The sequence below is a fragment of the Lissotriton vulgaris genome, chromosome 2_1 (genome assembly GCF_964263255.1).
Source record: "Lissotriton vulgaris chromosome 2_1, aLisVul1.2, whole genome shotgun sequence".
NCBI classification, from domain to species: domain Eukaryota; kingdom Metazoa; phylum Chordata; class Amphibia; order Caudata; family Salamandridae; genus Lissotriton; species Lissotriton vulgaris.
The window spans coordinates 599,716,549-599,732,597 of NC_141687.1; the positions used below are offsets into that span (position 1 = coordinate 599,716,549).

The 16,049-nt window shown below is 43.9% G+C and overlaps 1 protein-coding gene across 6 annotated transcripts in view; it reads right to left on the bottom strand.

Moving 5' to 3' along the window:
* ADGRB2 (adhesion G protein-coupled receptor B2) overlaps positions 1-16,049 on the bottom strand; it is a 1,127,991-nt gene that overhangs the window by 10,098 nt on the left and 1,101,844 nt on the right. For all 6 annotated transcript variants that reach the window (XM_086955647.1, XM_086955646.1, XM_086955645.1 and 3 more), the window contains 2 exons: positions 13,517-13,615; positions 9,640-9,696 (listed from right to left, as the gene is read on the bottom strand). In XM_086955647.1, coding sequence (XP_086811773.1) covers positions 9,640-9,696; positions 13,517-13,615 — 156 coding nt within the window. The remainder of the gene's footprint in view (positions 1-9,639; positions 9,697-13,516; positions 13,616-16,049) is intronic.

The window sequence follows — 16,049 nt, forward strand, 5'->3', positions numbered from 1 at the left end:
GTACAGCATACGTCTTGTAAAGATAAATTAGCACAGAATGCAGCAGTCATAGCCATTTTCCTGCTGCAATGTGGTCCCACTCTTCCTTGGAGAAGATACGTGGCTATGCTGTGGTAGGTGATGCAGGCTGAGAGCCAACCAGCTAGTCCCTGTTTGGACAGGGGTCGACCCCTTCCTCGCTGACCAAAGGACACAAACAGTTGGTCTGATAAATGTATGTTCTTTGTCTTGTCAATTTCAAATCCAATATATCTGCTTACACCTTTCGAGTGTAATAATTTTTCTGCCGACAGTGTATGGTTTGGGAAAAATGGACTATGACAGATTCATTCAGGTGGAAGTCAGTAGGGACTTTAGGTATAAATTATGGGTTGGTCTGTAAGATGATCTTGTCCTCTGTGAATCGGAAAAAGAGTTCTTTTACAGTGAATGCCTGCCTCTCTCCTACTCTACTTTCTGAGAAGAATCACTATTATGTTATGTTATGTTATAGGGGTATTTGTTAAGCGTACGGCTACACCGAGAAGTGTCCCGGCGCTATCTTGACCCCAGAGCAGATCAAAGGAAGGAACAGACAGTCGTAGCTAACTAGTCTGTGCTACTATTGAAAAAGCCAGGTTTTTAAACTTTGCCTAAAGCTGAGAAGATCACGTTCTTGTCTGAGGGAAAAAGGGAAATAATTCCATAATTTTGCCGCTACCACCTGAAAGGAGCGACCTCATTTGTAAGAAGGGTAAAACTTAGGCACAATTGTCAGTTGCTGAGATGATGAACTCAGTGTTCTGAGTTGCTTGTAGGACAGAATTTTATTCCTAATGTACTGGCCCGATGTTATTTAGGGCCTTAAAAGTTAGGACCATGGATTTAAAAATGACCCTATGTCTCACTGGTAGCAAGTGCAAAGACCTGAGGTGGGGGTACATGTGTGACCTGGGTCCGACCGTGAGCACGGCCCTAGTTGCGGCATTTTGAACTACCTGCAGGCGGTTCAATAAGTAGTCCAGAAGGCCCAGGTACACACATTTACGTGGTCCAGCCTTGATGTAATCAGGGACTGGACCACAGTTTTCCTGTGAGAGATAGGAAGTAAGGGGAGGAAATTATTCATCTTTTTAAAAGCCCGAAACAGGTGCCAGCAACCGATTGAACCTAGGACTTCATAGCCATGTCGGAATCCAACTTCACTCATAGATTTTTTACGGTTGAGACTGGCCTCTCAGGTGGAGATAGATTTTTAGGCCACCAGTGACGCCACTCGTCACCTGGAGTGTGTCCAAAAAAGATAATTTCCAATTTGTCAGAGTTGCAGAGTAACAGATTTTTCCTAAACCAGTCGAACACCTTGGTTAGGCAAACGTTGATTTTATTACTATTAAGCATCTCATCTTTCTCACAGGTGAACATTAATTGTGTGTCATCTGCATACGACATAATTTTGCATTGTTCAGCTACAGGAGCAAGAGGGACCATGTATATATTAAACAAGGTTGGACTTAAAACGGAACCCTGCAGGAACCCTACATTCAAAGGAGGGATGAGGGCTGAAAAAGGAGGCGCCCAGACTGTTTGCTGGCAGTTGTCCAAAAAGGAATTTCACCAACCGAGCACTGCGCCCCCAATGCTGCTCTCCCTCAGTCTGTGAAGGAGGCGGTGATGTGGCACGGTGTCGAAGGCCGCCGAAAGATCTAATAATACTAGCACAGCCTTTCCACCTCTTTCAAGGGTGGTTTTGATCGTCTCTGAGATTTCCAATAGAGCTGTTTCTGTACTAAAGTTTGCTCTAAAGCCTGACTGACTGGGGTGAAGCGCCTGGCTGACCTCAATAAAATCTGTGATAATGGCATTCACATATTTCTCCAAAGCCTTGGAGAAAAAAGGTACAAGAGATATGGGTTTGTAATTGCTGGCTACCAAAGGGTCAGCTTGTGTTTTTTTAAGGAGTGGAAGAATTTTCCCATGCTTCCAATTTTCTGACATCCTTCCTTCGGACAGAGAAAGATTCAATATACGATCAACAGCTGGATTTATTACCTCAGCAGTCGATGCCAGCGTTTTTGCTGGGCAGGGGACGGAGGGGGATCCGGATTTTAAGGCCTTCGGGATTTTAAGTGAGGTGGCCATGGGCATGGGCGGGAACTCCAGAAGGGTATTCTCCGTAATGGGGCATAAGGGGAGAGGTCTATGGGTAGTGCCATCCCCGTCCTGGCGAGGGCTACTCAAGGAGTCCTGTATGGTTTGGATGTTCCTATATAAGTATTGTGCAATTTTGTTTGTACATGCATCAGTAGGGGAAAAAGAGTCTTCCAAAAGATTAACTTTTGCTGTGCATTGTGGATAAGCAGTGGTAGCGGTATCTAACTCAAGACAGTGTTGAGTTCCCATGAGACTGGAAGACGCCGTAGAGGCGGATATGCTCTAAAAGTTCCTTCATCAACTGTTTTATGATTCTTTGCAATATTAGAGTGGATGTGTTATCTCCTTTTCCTTTAAATCTAGATATGGCTGATAGATGGACTTGTACTACTGAGTATTTGATACTGCTCTTGGCTAGTTCCAACCAGTATGGAAGTCTTTTGTGAGGTTGCATTGTAGGGTGGGTGAAACTCTTTGCTTTTGCATCAGACATAAATGTACCTCCTCTTGGTGTTATATGTCTTTGTGGTGGCTGGTACCCATGCCAGGATGTTTCTACATCCTGTCTGAACATCCAAGTGAGCAAATTCTAAGTGGTCAGGTATCATGCTGCCAGTTTCAGCTAATTGAGGTTGTGATAGAGTGTCTCCTCATTGTGTCTGGAAAAGTCTCTGGAAAGCAGTTTAAGTGGTATTGCCAGATATGTAGACAGCTGGAACAGTTTCTTGTAACCGTAATGACAAGGCCACGCTGGAGCAATATGAATCAGGATGCAGTGATCGTCTTTGCTTTCATAATAACCCTGGGATCAGCAGATATGGTGCCAAGGCATTTGTAAGGACACTAGACCATTTTGATTAAAATGCATTGCCTATTGTTCTTGATTGTCTAAATATGGTACTGTAGTAGCAGGGTTACTTGTATGGCAAACAAATATAGTGTGTGGTGATCCCACGTTTGGAAGATGTAGTCGACTTACTCCTGGTGGAGGTCCCAGCCATGGCAATATGACAGCATATGACTGTACGCATCTCCTTGATCTTTGTGGCAAAATGATAGATGTTCCACAGCAATATTGACTTTGTGAGAAATTGCCCAGTCACATAGCTGTTGCACCTCTTCCGAGAGAGGCCAGGACCTTGTTGTCCCATGCTTGGTACTGATGTTTTGTTGTCCGTCTTGATGAGGACTGCCTCACCTGGCAGTCTTAGGAGGTACGCTTGTAGGCCTGGTCACATGGCCCGAAGCCCCAGAACATTGATATAGAGCATCTTCTCTGTGTCTGACCAGACACCTCTGGACAACTGCTTTTGCATATGAGCTCCCAGGCATTCATGGACATATCAGTAGTGAGAACCTACATGTCGAATTGAGTATGAAAACAGACGCCTGCATTTGCAGGGAATCTCCCACCATAGCAATGCCTGCTTCAGGTGTCTCGTATCTTGTAAATTGATACTTGTATAGCGCACTACTCACCCGCAACATCTTGGACTGTGTTCTTCCATGAGCTATTTATTTCTATTTATTGTCAAGTTCTTGTTGGACTGGTCTCATTTTGAGCCTGCAAAAGGGTCAAAGGCCAATGCAGGGTGGCATTAGGCTCAGAAGACACTACCTGACTGTGACTGATTGTCTGGTGGGGAAGTCCTTTACTTCCCCACCAGACGTGGTGCTTCCTCACTCTGTGCTGTGAGAGAAAAGCTTTCCCCAACATAGTGTCTAGTATTGCTCCCAGAAACTGAAGTTTCAGTTTTGGTTCCGTAAAGGACTTATCGATGTTTAGTATCATTCCCAATATGTAAAACACACTGATGCAGGTGGCAGTGAAACTTTGACAAGCCAGCAAGACTCTTACGGAGCCTTGAGAAGCCAGCCGTCCCAGGTACAGATACATTTGATGACCCTATTATGTGAGGAAGGCAGCAGCTGGCACTGGGCATTTGTTAAATATCTACGGTGCTGATTTGAGGCCAAAGGTAAGGGCCTTGAATTGGTGGTAATGTCCCACCACTAAAAAGCAGAGGTATGTCAGTTGCTTTCAGTGTACAGGGTATTTGGAAATACACATCTTCAATCTCCAGGGAGGTCAGGTAATCTCCTTCCTGGATTATCAGGAGGACTTGGAGTGTAACCATATGAGGAGACTGTTTTTCTGAAACTTGTTCAGTTCTCTGGAGTCTATAATTGGCCCCACTGCCCAATTTTCATCTTTATATAATAAATTCTGGAGTAAAAACACTGAATTCAATGGGATTTCGGGACCATTTCTATTGCTAGCTTTATCAGGAGGAGAATTCCTGTTGTAGATCCTTTCGAAGTAGGATGATGGTCTTCCTTGGGTGGGAAGGCAGATGGTATCTGTAAAAATTCCACTGTATATCCTGAGTGTACAATCTGCTGCACTCATCAATCCAATGTTATGGACTCCTATGTTGGGGAAATTGTGAGGGAAATTCTCCACCACACTACCTGCTGAGATTGGGATGATGGGTAAGGGACAGCTTCGGAGAGTCAAGCTCTCTTGGTGGTTGGGGTGCGTTTGAGAGGTGTTTTTTTCCGTTTGGACAATCTGCAAAACTATTATCTTTCATTTCAGTTGGTAATGATATCCATGGTCAAATTCAGTTTGTAGTGGGCCGTAATATGGATGACCTTGACCCCTTCCAGATTGGAAGCTCCGTTGTAGGCCTGGAATCTATGTCAGACATGAAAAGTGGCTTAGCCGTGACATTGATACTCTAGAGCTCCTAGGGATTTTGCATTATCTGTATCCGTCAGCGTTCTGTACAACAAATAAGTCACTAAGGAGAGTCACTGTTCCTGAAATGAGAGCGTGGGAAGAGATGGGTTGTTTCTAGAGAATTGGAAAGGAGTTAATTCGACTTTCACTTGATGTGAAAGATGTCATGCTTCATCATGGGCGGTGCTCCTCGTCGGGCCGGCGCTGTAATGCCCTACGGGTCCCCCGAAGGGTCCCTTAATTGGAGATCTTTTAAATGATTTAGCCATCAGATGTGTGCGGGTCAGTGTGCAGTGTATTGTGAGAGGTAAATACTAAAAATGACTTAAGGGTTTCTGGAGTAGTTATTTAATGAGGGAGAACGCTCTGTCATAGTTTAAAGGGCCAAAAGGTTGTGTGCTGCTCGAGGGTGATTATGGCCCTCAGTAGCTAGATGAGCACAGTGTATATTTACAAGGGGGGGGGGTCGACATATTTTGTGCTGTGTTGTGGTCTCAGAAGGAGATCCTTAGTGATGCTTCAGGACCATAGGTAAGTGAATGAAGTAGTAGGGAAGGTTGAGCAGTGGCCTTATTTAGTCGAATAGCGCCACTCAGTGGACCCAATTAGTGGTCCTATCTAAAACCACAAAAAAAGAAAAGAAAGGATATAGACAATGTGAACAACTCAGTAGAGTAATATTATATCTGTACCGACTCAGGGTGCCCTATTGGTGGGCAATGGTATCGTGGTAATCGCAAGACTCACAAGTCACTGTGTTTCACTTGTGGATAAGGTGCATAGGTATAAAACACAGAAGAATTTTGGGACGAACAAACATAAAGATTACATAGGGGACAAACCATCCGCACATGCCAGGTCTTTGATGGTGGACATAATAATGTAGGGGGCCCCATTATAATCAGGGTAGACAAACCAACTATGATGGATGGTTGATGGTTCAAAAATAATTGTGTAGCGACCATAGGATCTATAAAGGTGGTAGTAATCAGAGATCTGGTTATCATTAACAGGAAACCCTTAGAATTCCCGCTGTGATATTATTGGTAGTAGTTAAGGACCGCATACCTATTAAAGCTAGGTATTGTGCTTCATAAGTCACAGCGAGGGTGCTTGCCGTCATAATCTATGCAGGAAAGTGAATTTCATTATTGCGTCTCTTAGCGTACTCGTAGTGAATGTATGTGCAACCAGGTAGCGTGATAATACTCACAGTTTCATCGGAGGGCGCTGCCTCTTGCACCTACCCGACTTCTCGCCAGCTCCATCATAGCTGGTTTGTCTACCCTGATTATCATGGGGTAACCTACTTTAATATGCCCATTCCGAAAGACCTGGCATGTTCGGATGGTTTGCCCCCTATGTAATCTATATGTTTGTTCATCCCAAAATTCTTCTGTGTTTTTATACCTAATCACCTTAAACTATCCACAAGTGAAACACAGTGACTTCTGGGGCTTGCGATTACAACAATACCATGGCCCACCAATGGGGGCCCTGATTCGTTATAGATCTAATATTACTCTGAATTGTTCACATTGTCTATACCTTATCCTTTCTTCCCTTTTTTGTCGTTTTAGATAGGACCACTATTCGGGTCCACTGAGTGGCACTATTTGACTCAATAAGGCCATGGCTCAACCTTACTTACCACTTAATTCACTTACCTATGGTCCTGAAGAAGGGCCAAGGATATCCTCCTGAGACATACCACAGCGCAAAACATGTCGAGCCCACCCCCCTTGTAAATACACACTGCACTCATCAAGCTACTGAGGGCTGTAATCACCCTTGAGCAGCATACAACCTTTTGGTCTTTTAAACTATGACAGAGGGTTCACCCTCATTAAATTAGTATACTCCAGAAACCTCTAGTCATTTTTAGTATTCACATCTCACGTTACACTGCAAACAGACCCGCACACACCTGATGGCTAAATCACTTAAAAGATCTCTGATAAAGTGATCCTTCGAGGGAACCGTAGGGCAGTGCAGACCTGGCCCGACGAGGAGCACTGCCTCATGATGAAGCATGACATCCTTTGGGGTGTGTGAGGGCATCAAATGAAAGTTAAATTGACTCCGTTCCAATTCTCTAGAAACGACCCCTCTCTTCCCACACTCTAATTTCAGGAACAGTGACTCTCCTTAGAGACTTCTCTACTATTCGGGAGCATGGGCCACTGGACCTATATCCAGCTCCTTGTGCTACAAAGGCGTGTGATATTCGTCGTCTCACAACTGTTGTTTTATACAAAGGGATTGGGCAATTTTTAAAGATGGCACAATATGGATGTACCTCCTACCTCATTAATTAAAATAGAGGAGTTAGTTGCAAAAGTTTTGCAACATATGGTACAGCATGAAAATAATTAATTTGTAGGTGCCTTGTTGGTCTGGGTCATACTTGTGATAGTAGTATTGAGTGGAGGGCGACCTATGACCTAATCTTCCCTCTTAGCTCCTTGTTGTTAATTTTACCAAACAGGCAAGACCAATTGAAGGGCATGTCCATAAGGTTCGTCTGGAAAGCCCCCTAAATGTCCATTGACCATAGCCAAGTGTGGTGCCTAAGAGCCACTGTGGAGCTAATCGCCCTTACAGTGGAGTCTTTGATGAACTTGGCAGCGTCCCTGCCGTTTAGCTTGGCATGCATGAGGATTCCTCTATATTCCTCCAAAACCATACATAGCACTTGCACCACTGAACCCCACAGAGAATATCTGACTAACAGGCAACCCGTTTTCACTGAGTACAAGGCCAAACTTGTTGAGGAGAAAATATTGTTGCCAAATATTTCAAGACGTATGGATTCCCTATCAGGAACATGTAGTGAAGAGCAGAATTCCACGTGGAATTACACTTCGCACACATGTTGGCCAATGTTCTTGTACCTGGAGTTAATTGGAAATTTGGGCCAGCAAAATTGCTTTGGGAAATTGATGAACTGCAATCCGAATCCATTTCCCAGCAGCCTGCGGAAGACATTTTGCCATATCGAGGGGAAGGAGGTAGACCCACCTTCTCAAACAAGAGCTCTTTCATACCTTTACCACCTGTAGAGAAATTGTGGCACGTCTGAAATAACTCAACGGAATTGGGAATTCTATGTAGAATACTGGAGAGAATTTAGCCTTGCGGCTGGAGCTGCTGATTTTGGAGCTCGGGAACCGGGTACGATCCACGGCGTCAGCTCAGCATCCTGTGATTCTGGGCAAATCACCTAATCTCCCCGTGCCTACCAAAAATTAATGTGTCCTTGTGTATTGTAACTGGTGCTCATTTGAAGCACTCCAGTATCTTCGGGTCGAGTTTTTGCTATATAAAACTGCAACAAAAAAAAATACTGGCCAGAAAAAAAAAACTTCTGGACATTCCCCATTGCTTGTGCCTTAATCAGTGCTCGCAGGAATTCAGACAGACTTCGGCCCACATGCATCAAGCATTTTTGTCTTCGCAAACGGTGCGATTCCTTAAAATCGGCCGTTTGCGAATGCAAAAGTGCTTTTTGGGATGCATGAAGCAATTTTAGAATTCGTAACATGTTTGCAAGTTCTAAAATTGCGTGTGCTTTTAAGAAGTCGCAGATGTGCGATTTCTTAAAAGCAATGCATCATTAAATTTAAAACTGTAAATTCGCAATTAGGGTGCCAAATTTACCGAGTGGTTGAACCACTCGGTAAATTTGGAAAAAGTGTTTAAAATGCTTAAAATGTTTTTTTTTCAACATTCATGTTTCACACACACATGTCCTTAGGACATGTGTGTGTGCAACATGATGCGAAAAATACATTTCAGGGGTGCATGGGGGGGTCCTTTGGACCCCCCCCCTGCACCCATGAAATTTTCAAAGTGCCACTCGCAATTCCCATTGACTCCTATGGGCCTTTTGGCCCATAGGAATCAATGGGAATTGCGAAAATTAACTTAAGAATTCGGTATTCATTTGGGATTCGGTAAAAATTGCGATTTTTACCGAATCACAAATGAATACCGAAAATAATGATGCATAGCATTTTGCACTTCTTTATTTGCGATTCCTTATTTTTCGCAAATTAGGAAGTGCAAAATGTCACAATGATGCATGTGGGCCCTCATCCCCTGCTCGGAATTCCGCATTACTTTTAATCTTGGCATAAGGGGGTCATTTAGAGTTTGCCCTATGTCAGATGCCTGTTAAAAATTGGCCGACAATGAAAGCATACTGTATACAAATGATATCCAGATCACTTAAAAACATGCAGGTTAAATTCCATACCTATTGAGTAAAAAAGACAATCTTGCATTTGAAATTGCGAAGTAACTATGAAAAAATATGCACTTGAGAGACAGCGAGGACAAATAGATGAGAAAAATCTGACATCCATCTTTATTGAATATGTATCAAGAAAAACTTGGGGCGCTTGAGAAGAAAAAGAAATGATCCCAAATGAAGGTATCAAATATAAATGCCTGGAAAATGAGAATGACCACATGTTCGGTGCTTTGAGGAAGGAAAATTCGAGAGAAATGGAAATTGCACTAACTTTTTTGTTCAGGGCAAATCCTTCAGATGTGTACTCAGCAGACTTTAAAAATACCGATGCAGCGCACACTGCAGAAACAAGGACATTCTATCACGCCAGAACGTATTAAGATTGTCGTGAGTGATAAGAGTTCTCATAGATTTCTTGTATTGCCTTCTTTTCTGTTAACCGGGGTCCCTGGAAGCAGATCAAGATTACAGTGTCTAATAAAAAATGTTTAACTTTTAATTTACTCACACTGCAGGCGTTCCGGTCTCCACCTCCCCCGGAAGAGATGCTCCAGCGCTTCTCTCTCTGTGTTTGAATGAAAACAAAGGTTACAAAGTTATCTAACTTTTGATTGGATCTCAAACCACACTCATTAACATAATTATTTTTTCTATCTGTTCGTAAATTGAAATGAATCAGCTAGGCAGGGATTCTCCTTATAGTGTCACATTGTTTTTTTTTGTGGCAAAATTGTGTTTTGAAACCTAAAAGACAATGAGACACTGAACGTTCATGGCCATTTTACTCAATGCAGCTTCTTTAGGCTCTGAGAGGGCTTGCGCCTCATCATTTTCAATGTGGCCAACCTTAGTGAGCTGTAGACATAGGATGCCTTTTTTAAGGCTATTATTTTTTTTGTAAAATAATACAGGTACTACACAGGGAATGCAGAAAGTTATGATCAGAATTTAGTAAGACACAGTGCAGGTAATTTCATGTTCCGCAGAGACCGCGAAATTGCCCAAAATTCTGCATTCCACGACTTTGCCAAATTTTTTGCTTGTTTGCGTTCTCAAAATGCATGATCGCCTGATATTCCCCCCCCCCCCCCCCCCCCCCCCCCCGAGCACCAAACAGCGATTGCAAACAGGAAAAAAGCATAGCGAACAAGCAGTTCCACGTGTTCGCAGAATTTCTGTGTGTTCGAGATTTTTTTACCGTTTCGCGTAGATTTGCGTAATGCAATTCCGCAAATTCCGCCCACCCCTAGTCAGGGATAGCATGGGTTATGCACTATAAGTAAATTACAAACATTTTTCTTTTCAAATGCTCTCAGCAGCAAAACGCCTAATCCAATCTCTTGCAGTATGTCTGATGAATTATTGTTGTTGGCTATGAATACACCTTCCACATCATATTTTGTTTCCATTTCGATCCCTACATCACTATTCTGTTCGTAAATATATTTGGTCTTAATAACGGGTTCATTTAATGTCCTACTTATGTTGATATACATCGGACGTGCATTTTGTTTAAGTTTCCATTTCATTATTTATGGTTTATTTTTATACAAAGCTTCTACTAACCTAGTTGAATTACAAACTTTCTCCTTGTCTTCTGACTTGTTCAGGCCAACTCCTAGAGTTGTCTTGCAGCCCTATTTTCTACAATGTTTAGTTAGTATTGGTTCATCTAAGATCAGTAACCGCTGTGCATTATGCTTTGTGTTGTATTATCTTTATACGTGTTTTTATGGGTTACTAGACTAGTATCTATTTGTTGTGCTCTAAATTTATGGCAGAGGAACCTGTCTGATTACTGAAAATAACGACACAAACCTATCATGGTAGTAATGAATGTGTATGTTATGTTATGTTATCGGTATTTGTTATGCGCACAGCTGCTCCAGCGAAGGAGCGTCCTGGCGCAGTGACAAGGTAGGACATAGCATAACAAGAACAGAACAGAGGAAGACCACTAAAAAGAATGACTAAAACAAGAATGTTTTAATAGCTTTCCGAAAAAGCATAAGATCCTCCTGCAGGCGGATTTCAACCGGGACAGAATTCCAGATGGTTGCAGCTTTGACACCAAAGGAGCGTCCACCCTCACGACAGAGCTTGAATCTAGGGACCACGGCGAGAGCCTGGCCCTGGGAACGCAGAGTGCGTGTAGGAACATAAAAGGACAGGAAGCTAGACATGATCTGGGGGCCTATTCCCTTCAAAATTTTAAAGGTCAGACAAAGGACCTTAAAATGGATTCGCTTCCTCACTGGAAGCCAGTGCAAGGAGCGGAGGACGTTTGAAACAGGACAAAATCTGGGCAGGCAGACTATCGCTCTAGCCGCAGCATTTTGTACCCGTTGTAGGCGGGTGATTTCTGCCAGGTTGGCCCCCACCAGGAAAGAGCTGGCATAATCCAGGCGAGAGATGACAGTGGCCTGGATTACCAGCTGCCCGGTTGGGGCATCGAAAAATTTAAGGACCGGTCTTAAGCCCCGAAGGAGGCCGAAACAGCACGCTGCTGTTTTCTTGGTGTGGCCAACGAAAGTGAGACCAGCATCCAACCAGACTCCCAGGTTTTTTAATTCCGACACCGGAGTCGGAGTCGGTCCCAACTCTGACGGCCACCATTGGTCACCCCATAGTTCCACTCTCTTCCCGACAACCATAATTTCTGTCTTGGTGGCATTAAGCTGGAGACAGTTTTCCGTCAACCAGCTGGCCACCGCCTTCAGTCGATTCTGAAACCTGGAGACCTCTTGTTCCGCATCCCCGCTGAGAGTAACCGCCAGCTGAGTGTCGTCGGCATATGAGACCAGAGTCAGGCCCCACTGCCTAGCGACCTCAGCCAGCAATCTCACGTACAGGTTGAATAACGTGGGACTCAGCGAGGATCCCTGCGGAACCCCCATGGCCAGCGGCTGGAATTTGGACTTGAAGGGAGGGATGGCCACACAGAAAGAACGATTGTCGAGGAAGGAGCGGAACCACTGCAGGGCCTGACCCCCAACGCCAATCTCCTCTAGCCGGTGCAAAAGGATGCTGTGGGAAACCGTGTCAAAGGCGGTGCTGAGGTCTAACCAGCGCCGCCGTCTGACCAGCATCCAACACCGCTCGTAGATGCTCTACCATCACGGGGAGGGCAGTTTCCGTGCTGTGCCCAGCACGGAAGCCATTCTGCGTGGGGTCTAGGGCATTGGTTGCTTATAGGCATACTTCCATGTAAATACTGAAGGCTTCTTTGTTAAATCAAACAACTACATAGGACGGAGATGTGGCTCAGAAACACAATACACATTTGTAACTTTGAAGCAAAACTGCAAAAGATGTATAGTACGTCTATCTTAGGTACAGTAGCTCTAAACTAACTTTATCTGTATCAGATGAATTTGCTTCTTCAAGGAACTAACCGTCTAAAAGTTGAACTTCTTGAACACAGCTAAAGGGCCTTTGTTACAGGTTTTGTATGGATTGCTCCTCTAACTTTAATTTAATGTTACCTCGGTGTGCAGTGATCCTCTGTATTGATTTTGAAGCTAATTCTCTTCACAATGATGCACCGTTCTTGCCAACAAGGACAACCAAATCTCTCACACCGATGAGCTAGTAAAAGTGCACATTTTCCTCACCCATTGATAAAAACATCTTTATATTACTCGCCAGTCATTCAATTAGGGGCACACATCACATTAGGCAGTCCAACATACGCCATCAGCAATACTAGTAATCAACATGCCATATACAACCTATAAGGATCAACTTCCAGCCTTTGTGCCACTCAGGACACCTCACATTGTCTACATCATGGCCGGCTTTAGCGCTGGTGGCACAACAATAATTTTTGGCGCCCCCACACTCCATGACCGCTTCTCGGATTCTTTTACTTCCACAGGTCACATGTGCCCCTCAACGCTTGATTGGTAAGTTATTGCTAAAGACAGCACCCCCCCTGAGATAAGCGAACTTATCAAAGGCCAAGGGCCAGTGCGGCCGCACCGGTCGCACTGCCCTAAAGAGCGCCGTGGTGCACATTCTCATAATTTCCATAACTGGGCAATCAAGTATTCTTCACTGTGTATGGCTACACGTTCTGTAAAATCAGCACTCAATAACACACGTATGCCACACACCCCATAGTGGATAGAGGCTCTAACTGATACTGCCAACAAAGTCATTTTCTCTGGCTACTGAGCTGTCAACATGATCTAAAGACTAGCAATGTTACTGTCAACACAACATACACAATTATTTTCTGGTGTTACATATTGTGTTTGTGGAATACTGTTCATCCTTTGATTGGTACTGGGTTTCTCTCACACACAAACACACAGATGTACACACACGCATACCCATAAGTGTTTATTTTTGTATTAGGTGTAACTACAATGTCATTAACTCACCTTACTGCTTTTGCTCTCCCGGTAACGCTCTAAAGTATGGAATTTGCGATTTAGCTCATGGTATAGCTCAGAATGACGTTTTCGCGTGTGCATCACTTTCTGCAGAGAAACAATAATAGGAGTGAAAGTTGGTGACAATTGCTTTTACAGTGATCGAGTTAGTGAAAATATTTCTGGGGGTTACTTGGTTATATTTTGCATACACATTGTTTGGGGAACATAGAAGATAAATGCTAAAGCAATTGTGCTAAAGTTTGTGTAGGATGTTTGTGGTAACCAAAAGAACAAGTTACTTACCTTTCGTACGCTTTTCTGGTGGATACAGTAGTTACCTGCAGATTCCTCACCTTTTGAATATCCCCCTGGACCAGCTTGGACAAGAAACTTTAGGATTGCTCTCCCATGCTGATAGGGGGCGCCAGCTTCACCACGGCTCTGCACACAGAACTGCATGAGGTCTGGAGCCATAATAAGGCCCCCCTTCACATAATGACAACACTTTCCATCCATTTTCTAATGTGCCTTTGAGCAAACAGATGAAATGAACATCAAAAACTATAGACTCAGTTTTCATGAAGTAAAGATACAAATTAACACGTGAACAGGAATACAATGGAAAGGAGGGTGGGTCGTTAAGGAATCTACAGGTAGATACTGTACCCATTAGAAAGAGCACTACAGATGATAAGTTACTTGTTCTTCAGATGGATCCCTCTAACTGCAGATTCCTCAACTTTTTAATAAAATCCCAAAACAGTTCCACACCTGGAGGTGGGTGAATATCAGCCTTTACCACAAAATCCTACAAATCCTTCAGAGGAGGCAGGTTGCATTCATTGATTTTAGGGCCATACTATCGAATGAAAAGATCTTTTTTGCAGATTGGTCAATTTTCTCCGATTCTCTACCCAATGAGGTGGCTGGAAAAGAGCCAGGGGTGAAGTTGGAGGAGCAAGAGGGCTGGATTACTAAACATTCTAGAGATGGATGTATTGATAGAAAGACCGGTCTCCAGGTGCGGTCATGTAATATCTTGTGTTTGTTCTGGAGACAGATGTGGTGGTTGTAGGTCAGTCCCAAATAGCAAGGATAGGCCCCATCAAATCCTCATTGAAAGGTAGAAAAGGCACAGAGGATTATGGGGCAGTGTGAAGCACCTCAGTCAATTTATTAGACCTTAATTCAGTGGTTCGAAGAGGTGACTAACACTTTTGTTGGTTTACGCACCACTGAGTGGTATGAAGTCACATCTGGGGGTGGAAGACCTGTAGAGAACAGTAGTTTTCACTCTGAGGATGTGTCAAAATCACTTGCTTCCCTTAAGCCCTCAAAGTCCAAGTTCAATGAGAACTAGCCACCATCTCCAGCATCTCCTTGAGGGTCACCCTTCACAAAGAAGAAAAGTTCTTATTTTATTAGTCTCTGATCATCCCTGCTGGAATGTTGAGGAAGAAAGGGTAATGGATCCACAGGCTGTGGAGTTGTTGCTTGTGACACTGGTGGTTCTGTGGATGAAGGGAGGGATGCAGGTGGCGTCAAAAGCGGTGTCGGTGGAGATGATTTCAGTCCTGGTGGGGGTTGACTGTGGCGCTGATGGCATCTGTTGTGGCTTTGGTGGAAACTTCCTGTCTGAGGACGATGGAAGGACCAGTTGAGACGGTGGCATCTTTGCCGCCTGGTTAGTCCGTGTTGGAGTTGGCCAGTTTAACCCAGCACCAGCAGCATGAATAGCAAGAAGGGTGCCTGCTGGTAAGATGCAGGAATGCCTTTGAAGCTGTAACTAGTGGGCCCATGGGACCTGCAGGTACAGCAGAGAACTGAACATGGCGCTCAGAAATCGGCCTTGAACAGTATCTGCAGTTTAGAAAAAGGAGGACGCATGTTATCTTCTTGAGGTAGAGGTAAAAAACGCCATAGAAAATATTGGAGCCGGTCGAGTTGGTGTTTGAGGTGGAATGGCAGGCAAGGGACTCAATGGCTATGAAGATGAAGGTTGAGGAAAAGTCATCGGAGTCAGCACCGGGATGACCTCTTTGTGATATTCGTCCGATTGTGGTTGAGGGCTCACCAACCTCGGTGACTTGGCTTCTGACAAATCACAACAAGATTTATGGTGATGCTTCTTCTTATGCTTCTTCTTTGAAGACTTAAACGAGTGAGGGAATGATCATCTTGATCTTGGACAGGATTTTCATCGACCTCTTTTTCATTCTGTGCTCTTGCCATTAACAATTTTGCTTCTCATTCCTTCAATGCTTTAGGGTTCATGACAGGTGTGAATATCATGGTCAGATCCCAGGCACTAGATAACGATTTTGTGAGTCGGTGATGGAAATTTTACCCTTGCAGTCTCGACAAGGATTGAATCCTAACTTCCGCAGTGATAACATGACACATGCATATAATGGGGGACGCTGTGTGGGCAAGCCAGCTCTAGGTCATTCTGCTTTTTAGCACAAGATCGTTGGTTTTGTTTTAATTTGTGGAAAGCTAATTTGTAACATTGTTAGTACCTGAAATGCTTGAATTTGAA